Source organism: Oncorhynchus tshawytscha, linkage group LG14, assembly GCF_018296145.1.
Source record: "Oncorhynchus tshawytscha isolate Ot180627B linkage group LG14, Otsh_v2.0, whole genome shotgun sequence".
Lineage (NCBI taxonomy): Eukaryota > Metazoa > Chordata > Actinopteri > Salmoniformes > Salmonidae > Oncorhynchus > Oncorhynchus tshawytscha.
The window spans coordinates 62,195,127-62,220,626 of NC_056442.1; the positions used below are offsets into that span (position 1 = coordinate 62,195,127).

Genomic DNA, 25,500 nt, shown 5'->3' on the forward strand with positions numbered 1-25,500 from the left:
CCTTGACCCCACATCATACAGTCTCTAGTCTCTGGTCATGGATCCCAAATCATCCTGTCTCTAGTCATTGACCCCAAATCATACTGTCTCTAGTAATTGACCCCACATCATACTGTCTCCTGTCTCTAGTCATGGACCCCACATCATACTGTCTCTACTCTCTGGTAATTGACTCCACATAATACTGGCTCTAGTCTCTGATCATTGTCCCCACATCATACTGTCTGTAGTCATTGACCCCACAGCATACTGTCTCTAGTCTCTGCTCATTGACGCCCACATCATACTGTCTCTAGTCATTGACCCCACATCATACAGTATTTAGTCTCTGGTCATTGTCCCCACATCATACTGTCTGTAGTCATTGACCCCACAGCATACTGTCTCTAGTCTCTAGTCATTGACCCCACATCATATTGTCTCTTTTCTGGTCATTGACCCCACATCATACTGTCTCTAGTCTCTGGTCATTGTCCCCACATCATACTGTCGCTAGTAATTGACCCCACATCATACTGTCTCCTGTCTCTAGTCATGGACCCCACATCATACTGTCTCTACTCTCTGGTCATTGACTCCACATCATACTGGCTCTAGTCTCTGATCATTGTCCCCACATCATACTGTCTGTAGTCATTGACCCCACAGCATACTGTCTCCTGTCTCTAGTCATGGACCCCACATCATACTGTCTCTACTCTCTGGTCATTGACTCCACATCTTACTGGCTCTAGTCTCTGATCATTGTCCCCACATCACACTGTCTGTAGTCATTGACCCCACAGCATACTGTCTCTAGTCTCTGGTCATTGACCCCACATCATACTGTCTCTAGTCTCTAGTCATTGACCCCACATTCAATTGTCTCTTTTCTGGTCATTGACCCCACATCATACTGTCTCTAGTCATTGACCCCACATCCTCATGTCTCCAGTCTCTGGTCATTGACCCCAAATCATTCTGTCTCTAGTCTCTGGTCATTGATCCCACATCATACTGTCTCTAGTGATTGACCCGACATCATACTGTCTCTAGTCTCTAGTCATGGACCCCACATCATACTGTCTTTAGTCTCTGCTCATTGACGCCCACATCATCCTGTCTCTAGTTATTGACCACACATCATCCTGTCTCTAGTCCCTGGTCATTGACCCCAAATCATCCTGTCTCTAGTCTCTGGTCATTGGCCCCACATCATACTGTCTCTAGTCATTGACCCCACATCATACTGTCTCTAGTCATTGACCCCACATAATCCTGTCCCTAGTCTCTGGTCATTGACCACAAATCATCTTGTGTCTAGTCTCTGGTCATTGACCCCACATCATACTGTCTCTAGTTTCTGGTCATTGACCCCACACCATCCTGTCTCTAGTCTCTGGTCATTGACCCCACATCATACTGCCTCTAGTCATTGATTCCAAATCATCCTGTCTCTAGTCTCTGGTAATTGACGCCCACATCATACTGTCTCTAGTCATTGACCCCACATCATACTGTCTCTAGTCATTGACCCCACATCATACTGTCTCTAGTCATTGACCCCACATCATACTGTATTTAGTCATTGACCCCACATCATCCTGTCTCTAGTCTCTGGTCGTGGATCTGACCATTCTTAGTAGACACGACAGGCCTTCTGGGTTTTTTTCTCTTTGTGATCTACTATGACTTCATCAACGTGTTTAAAATCTCCTGGAATCATCATACCTTTTCCAGATGGGATTTACAAAGCACTACAATGTCTATATCATTTCAGAAGCAGATCAGCATCCAGACAGACCATCCTGCACTAATAATTCTAAAAGTACAAAATAACATTTGGTGAACAAGGGAATATTTTTTATTTATTTTTTTATTTCACCTTTATTTAGCCAGGTAGGCCAGTTGAGAACAAGTTCTCATTTACAGCTGCAACCTGGCCAAGAAAGTAAAGAAGTGCAACAAAAACAACACAGAGTTACATATAAACAAACATACAGTCAATAACACAATAGAAACATCTTTGTACAGTGTGTGCAAATGTAGAAGAGTCGGGAGGTAGGGCAATAAGTACGCCATAGAGGCAAAATAATTACAATTTAGCATTAACACTGGAGTGATACAGTGCCTTGCGAAAGTATTCGGCCCCCTTGAACTTTGCGACCTTTTGCCACATTTCAGGCTTCAAACATAAAGATATAAAACTGTATTTTTTTATGAAGAATCAACAACAAGTGGGACACAATCATGAAGTGGAACGACATTTATTGGATATTTCAAACTTTTTTAACAAATCAAAAACTGAAAAATTGGGCGTGCAAAAAACTCTCTCCAGAAGTTCAGTGAGGATCTCTGAATGATCCAATGTTGACCTAAATGACTAATGATGATAAATACAATCCACCTGCACTGTGATAGTCTCAGAGGTCCGTTAAAAGCGCAGAGGGCATCATGAAGAACAAGGAACACACCAGGCAGGTCCGAGATACTGTTGTGAAGAAGTTTAAAGCCGGATTTGGATACAAAAAGATTTCCCAAGCTTTAAACATCCCAAGGAGCACTGTGCAAGCGATAATATTGAAATGGAAGGAGTATCAGACCACTGCAAATCTACCAAGACCTGGCCGTCCCTCTAAACTTTCAGCTCATACAAGGAGAAGACTGATCAGAGATGCAGCCAAGAGGCCCATGATCACTCTGGATGAACTGCAGAGATCAACAGCTGAGGTGGGAGACTCTGTCCATAGGACAACAATCAGACGTATATTGCACAAATCTGGCCTTTATAAAGATATCCATAAAAAGTGTTGTTTAAAGTTTGCCACAAGCCACCTGGGAGACACACCAAACATGTGGAAGAAGGTGCTCTGGTCAGATGAAACCAAAATTGAACTTTTTGGCAACAATGCAAAACGTTATGTTTGGCGTAAAAGCAACACAGCTCATCACCCTGAACACACCATCCCCACTGTCAAACATGGTGGTGGCAGCATCATGGTTTGGGCCTGCTTTTCTTCAGCAGGGACAGGGAAGATGGTTAAAATTGATGGGAAGATGGATGGAGCCAAATACAGGACCATTCTGGAAGAAAACCTGATGGAGTCTGCAAAAGACCTGAGACTGGGACGGAGATTTGTCTTCCAACAAGGCAATGATCCCAAACATAAAGCAAAATCTACAATGGAATGGTTCAAAAATAAACATATCCAGGTGTTAGAATGGCCAAGTCAAAGTCCAGACCTGAATCCAATCGAGAATCTGTGGAAAGAACTGAAAACTGCTGTTCACAAATGCTCTCCATCCAACCTCACTGAGCTCGAGCTGTTTTGCAAGGAGGAATGGGAAAAAATGTCAGTCTCTCGATGTGCAAAACTGATAGAGACATACCCCAAGCGACTTACAGCTGTAATCGCAGCAAAAGGTGGCGCTACAAAGTATTAACTTAAGGGGGCTGAAAAATTTTGCACGCCCAATTTTTCAGTTTTTGATTTGTTAAAAAAGTTTGAAATATCCAATAAATGTCGTTCCACTTCATGATTGTGTCCCACTTGTTGTTGATTCTTCACAAAAAAATACAGTTTTATATCTTTATGTTTGAAGCCTGAAATGTGGCAAAAGGTCGCAAAGTTCAAGGGGGCCGAATACTTTCGCAAGGCACTGTAGATGGGCAGATGATGTGCAAACAGAGATACTGGAGTGAAAAAGAGCAAGAGGAAAAATAACAATATGGGGATGAGGTAGTTGGTTGTGCTATTTAAAAATTGGATGTGTACAGGTACAGTGATCGGTAAGCTGCTCTGTTAGCTGATGCTTAAAGTTACCGAGGGAGATATACAGTGAGGCAAAAACGTATTTAGTCAGCCACCAATTGTGCAAGTTCTCCCACTTAAAAAGATGAGAGGCCTGTAATTTTCATTATAGGTACACTTCAATTATGACAGACAAGATGAGAAAAAAAATCCTGAAAATCATTGGAGGATTTTTAATGAATTTATTTGCAAATTATGGTGGAAAATAAGTATTTGGTCACCTTCAAACAAGCAGGATTTCTGGCTCTCACAGACCTGGACCTCTTGCTCCTACTTGAGACGCAGACGTCCCAACTAGAGCTCTGGAAATGCAAATGCGCTACGCTAAACGCTAATAGTATTAGTTAAAACGCAAACGTTCATTAAAATACACATGCTTGGTATTGAATTAAAGCTACACTCGTTGTGAATCCAGGCACCAAGTCAGATTTTTAAAATGCTTTTCGGCGAAAGCATGAGAAGCTATTATCTGATAGCATGTAACACGCCAAAAGACCCGTAGGGGATGTAAACAAAAGAATTAGCATAGTCGGCGCTACACAAACCGCACAATAAAATATAAAACATTCATTACCTTTGACCATCTTCTTTGTTGGCACTCCTTGATGTCCCATAATCAATACTGGGTCTTTTTTTCGATTAAATCGGTCCATATATAGCCTAGATATTGATCTATGAAGACTGTGTGATAAACGGAAAAAAATACCGTTTCATAATGTAACGTCATTTTTTAAAAGTTAAAAAGTCGACGATAAACTTTCACAAAACACTTCGAAATACTTTTCTAATGCAACTTTAGGTATTAGTACACGTTAATAAGCGATAAAAATCATCAGGAGGCGATGTAAATTCGATAGCTGGTCGTCTGGAAAAAATGTCCGGAAAAACACCGGGCCAATACATCAAGTTGGAGGTCGGAGGGAATCGGTTCCCTTTGGTCGGTTCTACCAAGAATCAAATCCGAATCAAATGAGAAGACTCTATACATCCTGTGGAAGCTGTAGGTACTGCAACCTCGGCCTCATTTAATATGGTTCACCTTTAACAATGGGTTGAAGTGGCGCATGGATATTTTTTTCCATTTTCAGTGATCAGATTTTCCTGCGCTTTTCGATGAAACAGACGTTCTGTTATAGTCACAGCCGTGATTTAACCAGTTTTAGAAACGTTAGAGTGTTTTCTATACACACATACTAATCATATGCATATACTATATTCCTGGCATGAGTAGCAGGACGCCAAAATGTTGCGTGATTTTTAACAGAATGTTCGAAAAAGTAGGGGGTAGGCTTAAGAGGTTTTAAGAGGCTCCTCTGTCCTCCAAACGTTACCTGTATTAATGGCACATGTTTGAACTTGTTATCAGTATAAAGACACCTGTCCACAACCTCAAACAGTCACACTCCAAACTCCACTATGGCCAAGACCAAAGAGCTGTCAAAGGACACCAGAAACAAAATTGTAGACCTGTACCAGGCTGGGAAGACTGAATATGCAATAGGTAAGCAGCTTGGTTTGAAGAAATCAACTGTGGGAGCAATTATTAGGAAATGGAAGACATACAAGACCACTGATAATCTCCCTCGATCTGGGGCTCCACGCAAGATCTCACCCCGTGGGGTCAAAATGATCACAAAAACGGTGAGCAAAAATCCCAGAACCATACGGGGGGACCTAGTGAATGACCTGCAGAGAGCTGGGACCAAAGTAACAAAGCCTACCATCAGTAATACACTACGCCGCCAGGGACTCAAATCCTGCAGTGCCAGACGTGTCCCCCTGCTTAAGCCAGTACATGTCCAGGCCCGTCTGAAGTTTGCTAGAGAGCATTTGGATGATCCAGAAGAAGATTGGGAGAATGTCATATGGTCAGATGAAACCAAAATATAACTTTTTGGTAAAAACTCAACTCGTCGTGTTTGGAGGACAAAGAATGCTGAGTTGCATCCAAAGAACACCATACCTACTGTGAAGCATGGGGGTGGAAACATCATGCTTTGGGGCTGTTTTTCTGCAAAGTGACCAGGACGACTGATCCGTGTAAAGGAAAGAATGAATGGGGCCATGTGTCGTGAGATTTTGAGTGAAAACCTCCTTCCATCAGCAAGGGCATTGAAGATGAAATGTGGCTGGGTCTTTCAGCATGACAATGATCCCAAACACACCGCCCGGGCAACGAAGGAGTGGCTTCGTAAGAAGCATTTCAAGGTCCTGGAGTGGCCTAGCCAGTCTCCAGATCTCAACCCCATAGAAAATCTTTGGAGGGTGTTGAAAGTCCGTGTTGCCCAGCAACAGCCCCAAAACATTACTGCTCTAGAGGAGATCTGCATGGAGGAATGGGCCAAAATACCAGCAACAGTGTGTGAAAACCTTGTGAAGACTTACAGAAAACGTTTGACCACTGTCATTGCCAACAACGGGTATATAACAAAGTATTGAGATAAACTTTTGTTATTGACCAAATGCTTATTTTCCACCATAATTTGCAAATAAATTCATTAAAAATCCTACAATGTGATTTTCTGGAAGTTCTTTTCTCATTTTGTCTGTCATAGTTGAAGTGTACCTATGATGAAAATTACAGGCCTCTCATCTTTTTGAGTGGGAGAACTTGCACAATTGGTGGCTGACTAAATGCTTTTTTGCCCCACTGTCTAGACTCCAGCTCCAGTGATTTTTACAATTCGTTCCTGTCATTGGCAGCAGAGAATTGGAAGGAAAGGTGTTTGAAGGAAGTGTTGGCTTTGGGGATGACCAGTGAAATATACCTGTTGGAGCGCGTGCTACGGGTGGGTGTTGCTATGGTGACCAGTGAGCTGAGATAAGGCGGGGCTTTACCTAGCAAAGACTTACAGATGACATGGGGAGTGGGTTTGGCGATGAAAATGAAGCAAGGGCCAGCCAACAAGAGCATACAGGTCGCAGTGGTGGGTAGTATATGGAGTTTTGTTGACAAAATGGACGGCACTGTGATAGACTACATCCAGTTTGCTGAGTAGAGTGTTGGAGGCTATTTTGAAAATGACATCGCAAAGTAAAGGATCGGTAGGATTGTCAGTTTTACGAGGGTATGTTTGGCAGCATGAGTGAAGGAGGCTTTGTTGGGAAATAGGAAGCTGATTCTAGATCAAATTTTCGATTGGAGATGCTTAATGTGATTCTGGAAGGAGAGTTTACAATCTAACCAGACACCTAGGTATTTGTAGTTGTCCACATATTCTAAATCAGAACCGCCCAGAGTAGTGATGCTAGTCGGACGGGCAGGAGCGGGCAGCAATCGGTTGAAGAGGATGCATTTAGTTTAACTAGCATTTAAAAGAAGTTGGAGGCCACGGAAGGAGTGTTGCATGGCATTGAAACAAGTTCGGAGGTTTGTTAACACAGTGTCCAAAGAAGAGCCAGATGTATACAGAATGGTGTTGTCATGAAGTTGCCCTCTTTGGGTACAGCAAGCCCCATCCCCCTCTCCCTGCCTCCCCCTTGCCTCCTTCAACTAGGCTGCTGTGGTCAGAGAGAGGTCGTAAATTCCTGAGGAGAGGATCTCCTCATGGCCACACAGTATAGAGGTAGAGTGAAGTTTCATTGAGAACAAAGGAATTTCTTCCACCTCACAGAACTTGAGGTTCGAACAACGTTTACATTCCGGAGAAGGTATAAAAGATCGCTGAAGAATTCAGCTACGAACTGGTCCGTTTGTTACAACTTGGGGAAGCTCATGGGAGACGGTGTGGCCACATTACCATAACGCTGTTTATATAATAGCCTCTGATATGAGGTTTACATCTAATTGTTGTATAAGATGAATGAGTGAGTATGATGCTGTTTGTAAAATTTTGTAATGTGATTTTGGACTGTTTAATGAAGGAAACTCCAATTCCCTTTTGAGTTGAACTAAATCAGAGGACCGCCCATGAGCCCAGTTAGGGTCAGGCATCCTGGGACAGCCCTTTTCTGCAATTCCGAATAAAACCCAACTTTGAGAAATTCTCAGAAGACCATGTTTCTCTCAATCACTAGAGTACAAAGGTTGCAGACCATTGCTGAATCTTTTAACCATACCACGTGGTTAAACTCTTAGACTAACGATACCGACAGAATAAGAACAAGTCTTTGATATTAATTACTAGTCTGCAGCTAGGAATTCGCTGTCATTGAACGCGAACAATGACAACCGCCGAAACATCCATTCTATAATGAAACTAATGAATGTCACTCTGAATGATCCATCCTAACCACAGAGAGAGAGAGAGAGAGAGAGAGAGAGAGAGAGAGAGGACAAAAACTCTCCAACAGGAAAAAAAAAATCAACAGCGATCAAGACAACAGACTGAGCGTAAATATATGGTGGGGATAACAAGTATTTGATAGGATTTTGCAGGTTTTCCTACTTACAAAGCATGTAGAGGTCTGTAATTTTTATCATAGGTACACTTCAACTGTGAGAGACGGAATATAGAACAAAAATGCAGAAAATCACATTGTATGATTTTTAAGTTATTAATTTGCTGACTTCCCTGAAAAGTTGCATATCACGGGGGCTATTCGATGCTAATGCAGAACGCTACAGGGTATTTTTGTGCTGGTCAAGGGCAGTCAGGTCTGGGGTGAACCAAAGGCTATATCTGTTCTTAGTTCTATATTTTTGTAGACCTTGTGCAGGTCTAAGATGGAGAGGAAAGCCCTTTTAAAGAGCAACCAGGCATCCTCTACTGACGGGATGAGGTCAATATCCTTCCAGGATACCGGGCCTGTATCCTAGAAGGCAGGAGACAATGACGCAGTGATAGCTGAGATCCTGGTTGAAAACACGCAGGCAAGGAGACAGTGATCGCTGAGATACTGGTTGAAGACAGCAGAGTTGTATTTAGAGGGCAAGTTGGTCAGGATGATATCTAAGATGGTTACGGATTTAGGGTTGTACCTGGTAGGTTCCTTGATCATTTGTGTGAGATTGAGGGCATCTAGCTTGGATTGTAGGATGGCCGGGGTGTTAAACATAACACCTAACAGTATCAACTCTGAATATAGATGGGGGCAATCAATTCACATATTGTGTCCAAGGTACAGCTGAAGGTGGTCTATAACAAGTGGCAATGTTGAGAGACTTGTTTCTGGAAAGGTGTATTTTTGGATAGTATGACAAAACTCTGCAGGCTCTCTCTGCAGTAGTTGCAACTCTGCCCCCTTTGGCAGTTCTATCTTGTAGGAAAATGTTAAAATATTAGTAGATGGACATGTCTTTATCTGGGACAGGATGGAGCTGACCAATATAGAAACCATGTGTTTGTTCCAGCTGTAGTCAGTCACAGACCAACATAGAAACCATGTGTTTGTTCCAGCTATAGTCAGTCACAGACCAATATAGAAACCATGTGTTTGTTCCAGCTATAGTCAGTCACAGACCAATATAGAAACCATGTGTTTGTTCCAGCTATAGTCAGTCACAGACCAATATAGAAACCATGTGTTTGTTCCAGCTGTGGTCAGTCACAGACCAATATAGAAACCATGTGTTTGTTCCAGCTGTAGTCAGTCACAGTGTGCCTCCCTGGCTCCTAGGCTTCTGGAAATAAATACTTCTCTTTTTGACAAATCCATCTTCTCTCTTCCTACAGTGACAAGAGTCCAGGGAGTGGCAGATATTGCCATGATCCCTGAATTTCACAGAGGGCAGGAACCGGGTCACTACATACTATCCACAGCCTATGATGGATAGGTGGGATTCATTTCCGGACTGACCGGGGATGCATCCGAAATGGCACCCTATTCCCCATTGAGTGTACTCCTTTAGACCAGAGCCCTGGTAAAATGTAATGAACATTATTTTTATTTATTTATTTTTTATTTCACCTTTATTTAACCAGGTAGGCCAGTTGAGAACAAGTTCTCATTTGCAACTGCGACCTGGCCAAGATAAAGCATAGCAGTGTGAGCAGACAACACAGAGTTACACATGGAATGAACAATTAACAAGTCAATAACACAGTAGAAAACAAAGGGGGGAGTCTATATACAATGTGTGCAAAAGGCATGAGGAGGTAGGCGAATAATTACAATTTTGCAGATTAACACTGGAGTGATAAATGATCAGATGGTCATGTACAGGTAGAGATATTGGTGTGCAAAAGAGCAAGTAAATAAATAAAAACAGTATGGGGATGAGGTAGGTGAAAATGGGTGGGCTATTTACCAATAGACTATGTACAGCAGCAGCGATCGGTTAGCTGCTCAGATAGCTGATGTTTGAAGTTGGTGAGGGAGATAAAAGTCTCAACTTCAGCGATTTTTGCAATTCGTTCCAGTCACAGGCAGCAGAGTACTGGAACGAAAGGCGGCCAAATGAGGTGTTGGCTTTAGGGATGATCAGTGAGATACACCTGCTGGAGCGCGTGCTACGGATGGGTGTTGCCATCGTGACCAGTGAACTGAGATAAGGCGGAGCTTTACCTAGCATGGACTTGTAGATGACCTGGAGCCAGTGGGTCTGGCGACGAATATGTAACGAGGGCCAGCCGACCAGAGCATACAGGTCGCAGTGGTGGGTGGTATAAGGTGCTTTAGTGACAAAACGGATGGCACTGTGATAGACTGCATCCAGTTTGCTGAGTAGAGTGTTGGAAGCCATTTTGTAGATGACATCGCCGAAGTCGAGGATCGGAAGGATAGTCAGTTTTACTAGGGTAAGCTTGGCGGCGTGAGTGAAGGAGGCTTTGTTGCGGAATAGAAAGCCGACTCTTGATTTGATTTTCGATTGGAGATGTTTGATATGAGTCTGGAAGGAGAGTTTGCAGTCTAGCCAGACACCTAGGTACTTATAGATGTCCACATATTCAAGGTCGGAACCATCCAGGGTGGTGATGCTAGTCGGGCATGCGGGTGCAGGCAGCGATCGGTTGAAAAGCATGCATTTGGTTTTACTAGCGTTTAAGAGCAGTTGGAGGCCACGGAAGGAGTGTTGTATGGCATTGAAGCTTGTTTGGAGGTTAGATAGCACAGTGTCCAATGACGGGCCGAAAGTATATAGAATGGTGTCGTCTGCGTAGAGGTGGATCAGGGAATCGCCCGCAGCAAGAGCAACGTCATTGATATATACAGAGAAAAGAGTCGGCCCGAGAATTGAACCCTGTGGCACCCCCATAGAGACTGCCAGAGGACCGGACAGCATGCCCTCCGATTTGACACACTGAACTCTGTCTGCAAAGTAATTGGTGAACCAGGCAAGGCAGTCATCCGAAAAACCGAGGCTACTGAGTCTGCCGATAAGAATATGGTGATTGACAGAGTCGAAAGCCTTGGCAAGGTCAATGAAGACGGCTGCACAGTACTGTCTTTTATCGATGGCGGTTATGATATCGTTTAGTACCTTGAGTGTTGCTGAGGTGCACCCGTGACCGGCTCGGAAACCAGATTGCACAGCGGAGAAGGTACGGTGGGATTCGAGATGGTCAGTGACCTGTTTGTTGACTTGGCTTTTGAAGACCTTAGATAGGCAGGGCAGGATGGATATAGGTCTGTAACAGTTTGGGTCCAGGGTGTCTCACCCTTTGAAGAGGGGGATGACTGCGGCAGCTTTCCAATCCTTGGGGATCTCAGATGATATGAAAGAGAGGTTGAACAGGCTGGTAATAGGGGTTGCGACAATGGCGGTGGAAAGTTTCAGAAATAGGGGGTCCAGATTGTCAAGCCCAGCTGATTTGTACGGGTCCAGGTTTTGCAGCTCTTTCAGAACATCTGCTATCTGGATTTGGGTAAAGGAGAACCTGGAGAGGCTTGGGTGAGGAGCTGCCGGGGGCAGAGCTGTTGGCCGAGGTTGGAGTAGCCAGGCGGAAGGCATGGCCAGCCGTTGAGAAATGCTTATTGAAGTTTTCGATAATCATGGATTTATCGGTGGTGACCGTGTTACCTAGCCTCAGTGCAGTGGGCAGCTGGGAGGAGGTGCTCTTGTTCTCCATGGACTTCACAGTGTCCCAGAACTTTTTGGAGTTGGAGCTACAGGATGCAAACTTCTGCCTGAAGAAGCTGGCCTTAGCTTTCCTGACTGACTGCGTGTATTGGTTCCGGACTTCCCTGAACAGTTGCATATCCCGGGGACTATTCGATGCTATTGCAGTCCGCCACAGGATGTTTTTGTGCTGGTCGAGGGCAGTCAGGTCTGGGGTGAACCAAGGACTGTATCTGTTCTTAGTTCTGCATTTTTTGAACGGAGCATGCTTATCTAAAATGGTAAGGAAGTTACAGGATGCCATTTGGGATGCATCCCAGGGTCTAACCAAGCATCCATGGCCATGCAGTCTGAAGGGCAGGCAGAGACAGGGACGGAGCACCCCAATGGAGCTGTAGTAGTAACACTGACTCTCACCCTGTAGCGGTGAATTTAATTTAAATGAATTGGGTAACAAAAGTATACAACAACATGTACATTGGGACACCAGACTATAGCGCTTAAATGCATTAATTAAAACAATTGTTTTCAAAGTGGTCCTCGACATGTTCATGTATTATTCAAATCATTAAACAACTTTTAGCATTTGATTTAGATTGCCAAAGTTCCTGATGGGAAGGGGTTGTATTTCCTGGACTTGTAAGCATTTCACTGTTAGTCTACACCTGTTGTTTACCGAGCATGTGACAAATACATTTGATTTGACCAGTCCATTGGTTCCATTGTGACAGGAAAACTCAATCAAACTATGTTAAAGTTCTAGAAATAGATTTGGTGTGGCTAAGGTATAGTATAATACAATGGGACAAATGCAATACTCCAGGAAAAGCAAACCCTATCTTTCTGATTTAGAAGATTCCACAACTATTGTATCCCTGCCAGGTCTAACTGATGAAAGCACAGTAACTGCAGTCAACTGTGGTATTTTGGGCGCAGTAATTGCAGAATAACTGTAGTGCACTGCAGTTTAACTGCAGTTATACTACACTGTAACTGCAGTCCACTACACAATTACTGCAGTAAGAAAAGGCTGTAGTTTTGGATGCAGTATTTGAAGCATACTGCAGTTATACTTCACTCTGACTACAATTATATTACAGTGTACTGCAGTTATATTTTACTCTGACCGCAATCTTTTTTCGTAAGGGACTGACTGATGTTGGCTACTGTATTCCTCCTGGGAGCTGAGCAGACTGAGGGTTAGGTCTGTCTGACTGACTGACTGGCTGACCTTGCTCGTGTATTTCTCCTGGGAGCTGAACAGACTCAGGGTTAGGGTTGGTCTGGCTGACCTTGCTAGTGTATTCCTCCTGGGAGCTGAACAGACTGAGGGTTAGGTCTGTCTGACTGACTGACTGGCTGACCTTGGCTACTGTATTTCTCCTGGGAGCTGAACAGACTCAGGGTTAGGGTTGGTCTGACTGACCTTGGCTACTGTATTTCTCCTGGGAGCTGAACAGACTCAGGGTTAGGGTTGGTCTGACTGACCTTGGCTACTGTATTCCTCCTGGGAGCTGAGCAGACTGAGGGCAGACAGGTGATGGTTGGAGAAAGATGCCGGCCAGTCAGGAGTCAAAATCCCTACACCGTGGTCATGTCCGTGTCGAAGCTGTGGCCGTGAACTTAGCAGTGACGACGAGCTGTCCGGTTTCATTCTCAACACTGCTGCGTATGATACTTGCCTCCATGCTAAAGTTTTGGAAAAATCTGCAACACATAGGAGGGAATATGAAGTGAGTTTCATTTGCATGGCTTATTTACCTGACACTGTGCAATATTGTATATTTTTCTAAAAAGTTTTTCTAAATACTGTGCGTCACACGCTGATCAGTTTCACCTGTCCTTGTTATTGTCTCCACCCCCTCCAGGTGTCACTTGTTATCCCTGGTGTATTTATCCCAGTGTTTCCTGTCTCTCTGTGCCAGTTCATCTTGTATGTTCCAAGTCAACCAGAGTGTTTTTCCCCATGCTCCTGGCTTTCCTATTTCCTTTTTCTAGTCCTCCCGGTTTTGACCCTTGCCTGTTTTCTGGACTTAACCCACCTGCCTGACCATTCTGCCTGCCCTGACCTCAAGCCTGCCTGACTCACTCTACCTCTGAACTGGTTTTGACTTTTTCCCTGTCCATGACCATTCTCTTGCCTACCCCTTTTGGATATATCAAAGACTCAAACCATCTGCCTCCTGTGTCTGCATCTGGGTATTGCCTTGTGCCCTGACAATGGGTTGTATAACAGCATGTATCCATTTTAAGTGGAAACTACAGATATCCGGCCTATCCAATAATTTTTTTACATGATGTTTCCATAGCCTCAGCTCACTCGGTCTTCCAAAGATTACTTTAACAACAAGAGAATACTAAAGTCTGATATTTATCAAAGCCTCATTAAACAATTAAAACTATTCATAACATGTCTGGCTGGTGCACTAAAAAGTCTGTGGGGAAGGGTTGACAACTGACAGAGAGCATATGGTCAGAATGTGTTGATACCTTGTGGGCACAACTAGCAGTAAGTAGATATTATTTTATTTCTCTAGAGAGATTGACAACAGTCATAAAATAATTGAAGTACTTCTTTCCCAGGCAGATGGGGACATCTCTCCTCCACCAGGCACATCTCTCCTCCACCAGGCACATCTCTTCTCCACCAGTTACATCTCTCATCCACCAGGCACATCTCTCCTCCACCAGTCACATCTCTCATCCACCAGGCACATCTCATGTCACCAGTCACATCTCTCCTCCACCAGGCACATCACCAATCACAATCACATCTCTCCACCAGTCACATCACTCCTCCACCAGGCACATCTCTCCTCCACCGGTCACATCTCTCCTCCACCAGTCACATCTCTCCTCCACCGGTCACATCTCTCCTCCACCAGTCACATCTGTCCTCCACCAGGCACATCTCTCCTCCACCGGTCACATCTCTCCTCCACCAGTCACATCTCTCCTCCACCAGGTACATCTCTCCTCCACCAGGTACATCTCTCCTCCACCAGGCACATCTCTCCTCCACCAGTCACATCTCTCCTCCACCAGTCACATCTCTCCTCCACCAGTCACATCTCTCCTCCACCAGTCACATCTCTCCTCCACCAGTCACATCTATCCTCCAGCAGGCACATCTCTCCTCCACCAGGCACATCTCTCCTCCACCAGTCACATCTCTCCTCCGCCAGGCACATCTCTCCTCCGCCAGGCACATGTATGGTCTTTTCTGTATTGACCTCAGAGATCACTGTTTTACAGCCTGTGTTTGTAATGGCTGCTCAGTGAAATGTTATATTTGATCCTTTATTTAACTAGGCAAGTCAATTAAGAAAACAATTATTATTTACAATGAAGGCCTACCAAGAGGCAAAAGGCCTCCTGTGGGGACTGGGGCTGGGATTAAAAATACAATTGTAAGACAAAACACACATCATGACAATAGAGACACCACAACACTACATAAATAGAGACCTAAGACAACAACACAGCATGGTAGCATCACCATATGAGAACACAGCATGGTAGAAACACCACATGAAAACACAGCATGGTAGAAACACAACATGGTAGAAACACCACATGACAACAAAGCATGGTAGAAACACCACATGAAAACACAGCATGATAGAAACACCACATGAAAACACAGCATGGTAGAAACACCACATGAAAACACAGCATGGTAGAAACACCACATGAAAACACAGCATGGTAGAAACACAACATGAAAACACAGCATGGTAGAAACACAACATGGTAGAAACACCACATGAAAACACAGCATGGTAGAAACACAACATGGTAGAAACACCACATGACAACACAGCATGGTAGTAACACAGCATGGTAGCAACACAGCATGGTAGCAACACAACATGGTAGCAACACAGCATGGTAGCAACACAGCATGGTAGTAACACAACATGGTAGAAACACCATATGACAACACAGCATGGTAGCAACATAGCATGATAGAAACACCACATGAAAACACAGCATGGTAGAAACACCACAAGACAACACAGTATGGCAGAAACACAACATGGTAGAAACACCACATGACAACACAGCATGGTAGTAACACAGCATGGTAGAAACACCATATGACAACACAGCATGGTAGTAACACAACATGGTAGAAACACCACATGACAACACAGCATGGTAGAAACACAACATGGTAGAAACACCACATGACAACACAGCATGGTAGAAACACAACATGGTAGAAACACCACATGACAACACAGCATGGTAGAAACACAACATGGTAGAAACACCACATGACAACACAGCATGGTAGAAACACAACATGGTAGAAACACCACATGACAACACAGCATGGTAGAAACACAGCATGGTAGAAACACCATATGACAACACAGCATGGTAGCAACACAGCATGGTAGTAACACAACATGGTAGAACCACCATATGACAACACAGCATGGTAGCAACATAGCATGATAGAAACACCACATGAAAACACAGCATGGTAGAAACACCACATGACAACACAGCATGGTAGAAACACAACATGGTAGAAACACCACATGACAACACAGCATGGTAGCAACACAGCATGGTAGAAACACCATATGACAACACAGCATGGTAGCAACACAGCGGGGGAGTAACACAACATGGTAGAAACACCATATGACAACACAGCATGGTAGCAACATAGCATGATAGAAACACCACATGAAAACACAGCATGGTAGATACACCACATGACAACACAGCATGGCAGAAACACAACATGGTAGAAACACCACATGGTAGAAACACCACATGACAACACAGCATGGTAGCAACACAGCATGGTAGAAACACCACATGACAACACAGCATGGTAGAAACACAACATGGTAGAAACACCACATGACAACACAGCATGGTAGCAACACAGCATGGTAGAAACACCACATGACAACACAGCATGGTAGAAACACAACATGGTAGAAACACCACATGACAACACAGCATGGTAGCAACACAGCATGGTAGAAACACCACATGACAACACAGCATGGTAGCAACACAGCATGGTAGAAACACCACATGACAACACAGCATAGTAGCAACACAGCATGGTAGCAACACAGCATCATAGCACAGCAGTATCAGCACACCTCGACTCCCCAACCATACTCCACTTGAACAACACAATGGAATAAATCACGGTTCACCAGAAGAGATTTACAAAAAACCTTAGTAAAAGGTGACCCTTTTAGCTAATTAAGTCAATGATTGTTTTGATAATTAAATTAATCGAATGTAACATTCTTTTTAGATTCAAGTCCATTTGAAAAAGTCAGTTCTGACACATCAATAAAGAAAAACAAAACAAGCCACTATGTTTGCACGAGTGGAAATACTATCATATATAATAAATATATATGCCATTTAGAAAAACACTTTAACCTCAGCATCTATCTTACGTATAGGTAGTCCCAGGAATTGAACCCACTATCCTGGTGTTGCAAACCCCATGCTAATAAAAGTAAATTAGAAGAAAAAAAAATAACGATACTGCATGCAGGGGGGAAAAGACTGCAAAGAATGAGCGGTTGAGAGAGAATGTCTAATCAAACTGACTGAAAGGTTGATCAGATTGTTTAATCAAACTGACTGAAAGGTTGATCAGATTGTCTAATCAAACTGACTGAAAGGTAGATCCGATTATCTAATCAAACTGACTGAAAGGTTGATCAGATTGTCTAATCAAACTGACTGAAATGTAGATCAGATTATCTAATCAAACTGACTGAAAGGTTGATCAGATTATCTAATCAAACTGACAGAAAGGTAGATCAGATTATCTAATCAAACTGACTGAATGGTTGATCAGATTGTCTAATCAAACTGACAAAGGTTGATCTGTCACGTTCTGACCTTTATTTCCTTTGTTTTGTATTTATTTAGTATGGTCAGGGCGTGAGTTGGGTGGGCAGTCTATGTTTGTTTTTCTAGGTTTTGGGTATTTCTATGTTTCGGCCTAGTATGGTTCTCAATCAGAGGCAGGTGTCATTAGTTGTCTCTGATTGAGAATCATACTTAGGTAGCCTGGGTTTCACTGTGTGTTTGTGGGTGATTGTTCCTGTCTCTGTGTTTTACACCAGATAGGGCTGTTTTTGGTTTTCCACGTTTATTGTTTTGTAGTGTTTGTGTTTATCTTTTTTTTTTTTATTAAACATGAATCAATATAATCAAGCTGCGTTTTGGTCCGCCTCTCCTTCACCACAGGAAAACCCTTACGTGATCAGATTGTCTAATCAAACTGACTGAAAGGTTGATCAGATTGTTCACCCAGGAGTTTACTTCTCCCTTTCGGATAAAGTATGCTAAAAGATCATAACGGTGAGCTGCTGTCTGCTCTGGAAAAAAATACCGCTCTCTGAAAATGTAAAGTAGACCATTACTCTACATCTTCATAATTGCATTAAGGCTTAATCAACATGCAGTGGGTATTTCATATACCAGGAAACTTGAACGAGGAAGGGCGAGCGAGAATCTATTTAAAATTAAAGATGTCTTTGCGTTTGACAGTGGATAAGCAGAGAATTTGTTATTTGAACAGGAATCAATTAGTTACCTGCTGCACACAGAGCTAACTGACAGCTTCATTAAATTGTGCCCGCAAAACACCAGTCTCAACGTCAACAGTGAAGAGGCGACTCCGGGATGCAGAGTTCGTCTGTCCAGTGTTTTCTTATTTTTCCCACCTTAATCTTCTATTTTTATTGGCCAGTCTGAGATATGGCTAATTCTTTGCAACTCTGCCTAGAAGGCCAGCATCCTGGAGTCACCTGTTGACGTTGAGACTGGTGTTTTGCGGGTACTATTTAATGAAGCTGCCAGTTGAGGACTTGTGAGGTGTCTGTTTCTCAAACTAGACACTCTAATGAGCATCTCGTCTTGCTCAGTTGTGCACCGGGGCCTCCCACTCCTCTTTCTACTCTGGTTATAGCCAGTTTGCGCTGTTCTGTGAAGGGAGTAGTACACAGCATTGTAAGAGATCTTCAGTTTCTTGGCAATTTCTCACATAGAATAGCCTTAATTTCTCAGAACAAGATTAGACTGAAGAGTTTCAGAAAAAAGTTATTTGTTTGTGGCCATGTTGAGGCTGTAATCGAACCCACAAATGCTGATGCTCCAGAAACTCAATTAGTCTAAAGAAGGCTAGTTTTACAGTTTTCAGCTGTGCTAACATAACTGCAAAAAGGGTTTTCTAATGATCAATTAGCTTTTGAAAATGATAAACTTGGATTAGCTAAAACAATTGTGCCATTGTAACACAGGAGTGATGGTTGCTGATAATGGGCCTCTGTACTCGTTTACAACATTAACAATGTCTACACTGTATTTCTGATCCATTTTATGTTATTTTAATGGAAACATTTGTTTTGCTTTTCTTTCAAAGACAAGGACATTTTTAAGTGACCCCAAACTTTTGAACGGTAGTATACACCAGAGCTGAGTCCAACAGTAGAGATACTGAATAACGGTTGGTGGATGGATCAGACAGAGTCACAGAGACAATTATTAAACCTTGGCTCACCTGGGCTTCCGAGTGGCGCAGCGGTCTAAGGCACTGCTTCTCAGTGCTAGAGGTGCCACTACAGACACCCTGTTTTGAATCCATTCTGTATCACAACCGGATGTGATTGGGCGTCCCATAGGGCGGCACACAATTAGCCCAGTGTCATCCGGGTTTGGCCAGTGTAGGCCACCATTGTAAATACAATTGTGTTCTTAACTGACTTGCCTAGTTAAATAAATGTTTAAAAAAGTAAACTAATAAAAACTCTGCCTAACTTATTGCCTGCCTACCTGCTTGCCTGCCTGCCTAGCAGCCTAACTGCTTGCCTGCCAGCCTGCCTGCCTGCCTAACTGCTTGCCTGCCTGCCTGCCTAACTGCTTGCCTGCCTGCCTGCCTAACTGCTTGCCTGCCTGCCTAGAAGCCTGCTTGCCTGCTTGCCTGCAGCTGCCTTGCCTGCCTAGCAGCCTAACTGCTTGCCTACCTAGCAGCCTAACTGCTTACCCACCTAGCAGCCTAACTGCTTACCCACCTAGCAGCCTAACTGCTTGCCTGCCTGCCTAGCAGCCTAACTGCTTGCCTGCCTGCCTAGCAGCCTAACTGCTTGCCTGCCTGCCTAACTGCTTGCCTGCCTAGCAGCCTAACTGCTTGCCTGCCTAGCAGCCTAACTGATTGCCTGCCTACCTGCCTAACTGCTTGCCTGCCTGCCTAGCAGCCTAACTGCTTGCCTGCCTGCCTGACAGCCTAACTGCTTGCCTAGCAGCCTAACTGCCTACCTAGCAGCCTAACTGCTTGCCTGACTACCTACCTAGCAGCCTAACTGCTTGCCTGCCTGCCTACCTAGCAGCGTAACTACTTGCCTGCCTAACTGCTTGCCTGCCTGCTTGCCTGCCTGCCTAGCAGCCTAACTGCTTGCCTAGCAGCCTAACTGCTTGCCTAGCAGCCTAACTGCCCACATAGGAGCCTAACTGCCTACCTAGCAGCCTAACTGCTTGTGTGCCAGCCTACCTAGCAGCCTAACTGTTTCCCTGCCTGCCTAACTGCTTCCCTGCCTGCCTGCCTAACTGCTTGTCTGCCTGCCTAGCAGCCTAACTGCTTGCCTGCCTAACTGCTTGCCTAGCTGCCTAACTGCTTGCCTGTCTAGCAGCCTAACTGCCTACCTAGCAGCCTAACTGCCTACCTAGCAGCCTAACTGCCTACCTAGCAGCCTTACTGCTCCCCTGCCTGCCTACCTAGTAGCCTAACTGCTTGCCTGCCTGCCTACCTAGCAGCCTAACTGCTTGTCTGCCAGCCTGTCTAACTCCTTGCCTGCCTGCCTGCCTAACTGCTGTATTGCCTGCCTGCCTAGTAGCCTAGCTGCAACCTAGCACGCCTAACTGCCTGCCTAGCAGCCTGCCTGCCTAGCAGCCTAACTGCTTGCCTAGCAGGCTAACTACTTACCTAACTGCCTACCTAGCAGCTTAACTGCTTGCCTGCATGCCAACCTACCTAGCAGCTTAACTGCTTGCCTGCCTGCCAACCTACCTAGCAGCCTAACCGCTTGCCTGCCAACCTACCTAGCAGCCTATCCGCTTGCCTGCCTACCTAGCAGCCTAACTGCTTGCCTGCCTGCCTACCTAGCAGCCTAACCGCTTGCCTGCCAGCCTACCTAGCATCCTGACTGCTTGTCTGCCTGCCTATCTGCTTACCTGCCTAACTGCTTGCCTGCCTGGCTAGCAGCCTAACTGCTTGCCTGCCTAACTGCCTACCTAGCAGCATAACTGCTTGCCTAACAGCATAACTGCCTCCCTAGCAGCCTAACTGCTTGCCTGCCTGAATACCTAGCAGCCTAACTGCTTGCCTGGCGGACTGCCTAACTGCTTGCCTGCCAGACTGCCTAACATTCTTGCCTGCCTGCCTGCCTAACTGCTTGCCTGCCTGCCTAGCAGCCTAACTGCAAGCCTAGCAGCCTAACTGCCTACATAGCAGCCTAACTGCCTACCTAGCAGCCTGACTGCTTGCTTACCTAGCAGCCTAACTGCCTACCTAGCAGCCTAACTGCTTGCCTGCCTGACTACCTAGCAGCCTAACTGCTTGCCTGCCAGACTGCCTAACTGCTTGCCTGCCAGACTGCCTAACTTTCTTGCCTGCCTGCCTGTCTAACTGCTTGCCTGCCTGCCTAGCAGCCTAACTGCCTGAGTAGCAGCCTGACTACTTGCTTACCTAGCAGCCTAACTGCCTACCTAGCATCCTAACTGCTTGCCTGCCAACCTACCTAGCAGCCTAACTGCTTGCCTGCCAGCCTACCTAGCATCCTGACTGTTGTCTGCCTGCCTATCTGCTTGCCTGCCTAACTGCTTGCCTGCCTGGCTAGCAGCCTAATTGCTTGCCTGCCTAACTGCCTACCTAGCAGCATAACTGCTTGCCTAACAGCATAACTGCCTCCCTAGCAGCCTAACTGCTTGCCTGCCTAAATACCTAGCAGCCTAACTGCTTGCCTGCCGGACTGCCTAACTGCTTGCCTGCCTGCCTGTCTAACTGCTTGCCTGCCTGCCTAGCAGCCTAACTGCCTGCCTAGCAGCCTGACTGCTTCCTTACCTAGCAGCCTAACTGCTTGCCTGCCTGACTACCTAGCAGCCTAACTGCTTGCCTGCCAGACTGCCTAACTGCTTGCCTGCCAGACTGTCTAACTTTCTTGCCTGCCTGCCTGTCTAACTGCTTGCCTGCCTGCCTAGCAGCCTAACTGCCTACATAGCAGCAGCCTAACTGCTTGCTTACCTAGCAGCCTACCTGCCTACCTAGAAGCCCAACTGCCTGCCTGCCTAACTGCCTTCTTAGCAGCCTAACTCACTTCTTAGCAGCCTAACTGCTTGCCTACCTAGCAGCCTAACTGCCTGCGTGCCTGCCTAACTGCTTGCCTACCTAGCAGCCTGCCTGCCTAACTGCTTGCCTACCTAGTAGCCTAACTGCCTGCGTGCCTGCATAATTGCTTGCCTACCTAGCAGCCTAATTGCCTACCTGCCTGCCTACCTAGCAGCCTAACTGCCTTCTTAACAGCCTAACTGCCTTCTTAACAGCCTAACTGCCTACCTAGCAGCCTAACTGCCTGCATGCCTGCCTAACTGCTTGCCTACCTAGCAGCCTAACTGCTTGCCTAACTGCTTGCCTACCTAGTAGCCTAACTGCTTGCCTGCCTGCCTAACTGCTTGCCTACCTAGCAGCCTAACTGCCTGCGTCCCTGCCTAACTGCTTGCCTACCTAGCAGTCTAATTGCCTGCCTGCCTGCCTAACTGCCTACCTAGCAGCCTAACTGCCTTCTTAGCAGCCTAACTGCCTACCTAGCATCCTAACTGCTTGCCTGCCAACCTACCTAGCAGCCTAACCGCTTGCCTGCCTGCTTAGCAGCCTAACTGCTTGTCTGCCTGCATAACTGCTTGCCTGCATGCCTAGCAGCCTAACTGCTTGCCTGCCTACCTAGCAGCCTAACTGCTTACATGCCTAACTACTTGCCTGCATGTCTAACTGCGTGCCTGCCTGCCTAGCAGCATAACTGCCTACCTAGCAGCCTACCTGCCTACCTAGCAGCCTAACTGCTTACCTGCCTGCCTGTGTAACTGCTTGCCTGCCTGCCTAGCAGCATAACTGCCTGCCAAGCAGCCTATCTGCCTCCCTAGCAGCCTAACCGCTTGCCTGCCTAGCAGCCTAACTGCTTACCTGCCTACCTACTTGCCTGCCTGCCTGTCTAACTGCTTGCCTGCCTGCCTAGCAGCATAACTGCCTGCCAAGCAGCATAACTTCCTGCCTAGCAGCATAACTGCCTGCCTAGCAGCATAACTTCTTGCCTAGCAGCATGCCTGCCTGCCTAGCAGCCTAACTGCCTACCTAGCAGCCTAACTGCTTGCCTACCTAGCAGCCTAACTGCTTGCCTACCTAGCAGCCTAACTGCTTGCCTAGCAGCCTAACTGCTTGCCTACCTAGCAGCCTAACTGCTTACCCACCTAGCAGCCTAACTGCTTACCCACCTAGCAGCCTAACTGCTTGCCTGCCTAACTGCCTACCTAGCAGCATAACTGCTTGCCTACCTAGCAGCCTAACTGCTTACCCACCTAGCAGCCTAACTGCCTGCGTGCCTGCCTAACTGCTTGCCTACCTAGCAGCCTAACTGCTTGCCTGCCTGCCTAACTGCATGCCTACCTAGCAGACTAACTGATTGCCTGCCTACCTGCCTAACTGCTTGCCTGCCTGCCTAGCAGCCTAACTGCTTGCCTGCCTGCCTAACTGCTTGCCTACCTAGTAGCCCAACTGCCTGCCTGCCTAACTGCCTTCTTAGCAGCCTAACTGCCTGCCTAGCAGCCTAACTGCCTGCCTGCCTAACTGCTTGCCTAGCAGCCTAACTGCTTGCCTACCTAGCAGCCTATCTGCATACCTAGCAGCCTAACTGCATACCTAGCAGCCTAACTGCTTGCCCGCCTAGCAGCCTAACTGCCTGCGTGCCTGCCTAACTGCCTTCTTAGCAGCCTAATTGCTTGCCTGCCTAACTGCCTTCTTAGCAGGCTAACTGCCTACCTAGCAGCCTAACTGCTTGCCTGCCTGCCTAGCAGTCTAACTGCTTGCCTAGCAGCCTAACTGCTTGCCTACCTAGCAGCCTAACTGCCTACCTAGCAGCCTAACTGCCTGCCTACCTAGCAGCCTAACTGCTTGCCTACCTAGCAGCCTAACTGCCTGCCTCCCTGCAGCTAACTGCTTGCCTACCTAGCAGCCTAACTGCTTGCCTGCCTAGCAGCCCTACCTAACTGCCTTCTTAGCAGCCTAACTGCCTTCCTAGCAGCCTAACTGCCTACCTAGCAGCCTAACTGCTTGCCTAACCTAGCAGCCTAACTGCTTGCCTGCCAGCCTAGCAGCCCTGACTGCCTGTCTGCCTGCCTATCTGCTTGCCTGCCTAGCAACCTAAATGCTTGCCTGCCTGCCTAACTGCTTGCCTACCTAGTAGCCTAACTGCCTTGCCTGCCTAACTCCTTGCCTACCTAGCAGCCTAACTGCTTGCCTACCTGCCTGCCTACCTAGCAGCCTAACTGCCTTGCCTAACAGCCTAACTGCTTGCTTCTTAGCAGCCTAACTGCCTACCTAGCAGCCTAACTGCCTGCATGCCTGCCTAACTGCTTGCCTACCTAGCAGCCTAACTGCTTGCCCACCTAGCAGCCTAACTGCTTGCCCACCTAGCAGCCTAACTGCTTGCCTGCCTAACTGCCTGCCTAGCAGCAGCCTAACTTGCCTACCTAGCAGCCTAACTGCTTACCCACCTAGCAGCCTAACTGCCTGCCTGCCAGCCTAACTGCTTGCCTACCTAGCAGCCTAACTGCTTGCCTGCCTGCCTAACTGCATGCCTACCTAGCAGACTAACTGATTGCCTGCCTACCTGCCTAACTGCTTGCCTGCCTGCCTAGCAGCCTAACTGCTTGCCTGCCTGCCTAACTGCTTGCCTACCTAGTAGCCTAACTGCTTGCCTGTCTGCCTAACTGCTTGCCTGCCTAGCAGCCTAACTGCTTGCTTACCTAGCAGCCTAACTGCCTACCTAGCAGCCCAACTGCCTGCCTGCCTAACTGCCTTCTTAGCAGCCTAACTGTCTTCTTAGCAGCCTAACTGCTTGCCTACCTAGCAGCCTAACTGCTTGCCTGCCTGCCTAACTGCTTGCCTACCTAGCAGCCTAACTGCTTGCCTGCCTGCCTAACTGCTTGCCTACCTAGCAGCCTAACTGCCTGCCTGCCTGCAGCCTAACTGCTTGCCTACCTAGCAGCCTAACTGCTTGCCTACCTGCAGCTGCCTAACTGCTTGCATAACAGCCTAACTTTGCCTAGCAGCAGCCTAACTGCCCTAGCAGCCTAACTGCTTGCCTACCTAGCAGCCTAACTGCTTGCCCACCTAGCAGCCTAACTGCCTGCGTGCCTGCCTAACTGCTTGCCTACCTAGCAGCCTAACTGCTTGCCTGCCTGCCTATCTGCATGCCTACCTAGCAGACTAACTGATTGCCTGCCTACCTGCCTAACTGCTTGCCTGCCTGCCTAGCAGCCTAACTGCTTGCCTGCCTGCCTAACTGCTTGCCTACCTAGCAGCCGAATTGCCTACCTGCCTGCCTACCTAGCAGCCTAACTGCCTTCTTAGCAGCCTAACTGCCTACATAGCAGCCTAACTGCCTGCATGCCTGCCTAACTGCTTGCCTACCTAGTAGCCTAACTGCTTGCCCACCTGCA

At 46.3% G+C, this 25,500-nt stretch overlaps 1 protein-coding gene across 1 annotated transcript in view; it reads right to left on the bottom strand.

Annotated features, from left to right (window-relative positions):
• Positions 1 to 25,500, bottom strand: part of LOC112267339 (contactin-5-like) — a 271,228-nt gene that overhangs the window by 81,676 nt on the left and 164,052 nt on the right. Inside the window, exon 4 of the mRNA XM_042296592.1 lies at positions 13,222 to 13,440. Coding sequence (XP_042152526.1) covers positions 13,222 to 13,440 — 219 coding nt within the window. The remainder of the gene's footprint in view (positions 1 to 13,221; positions 13,441 to 25,500) is intronic.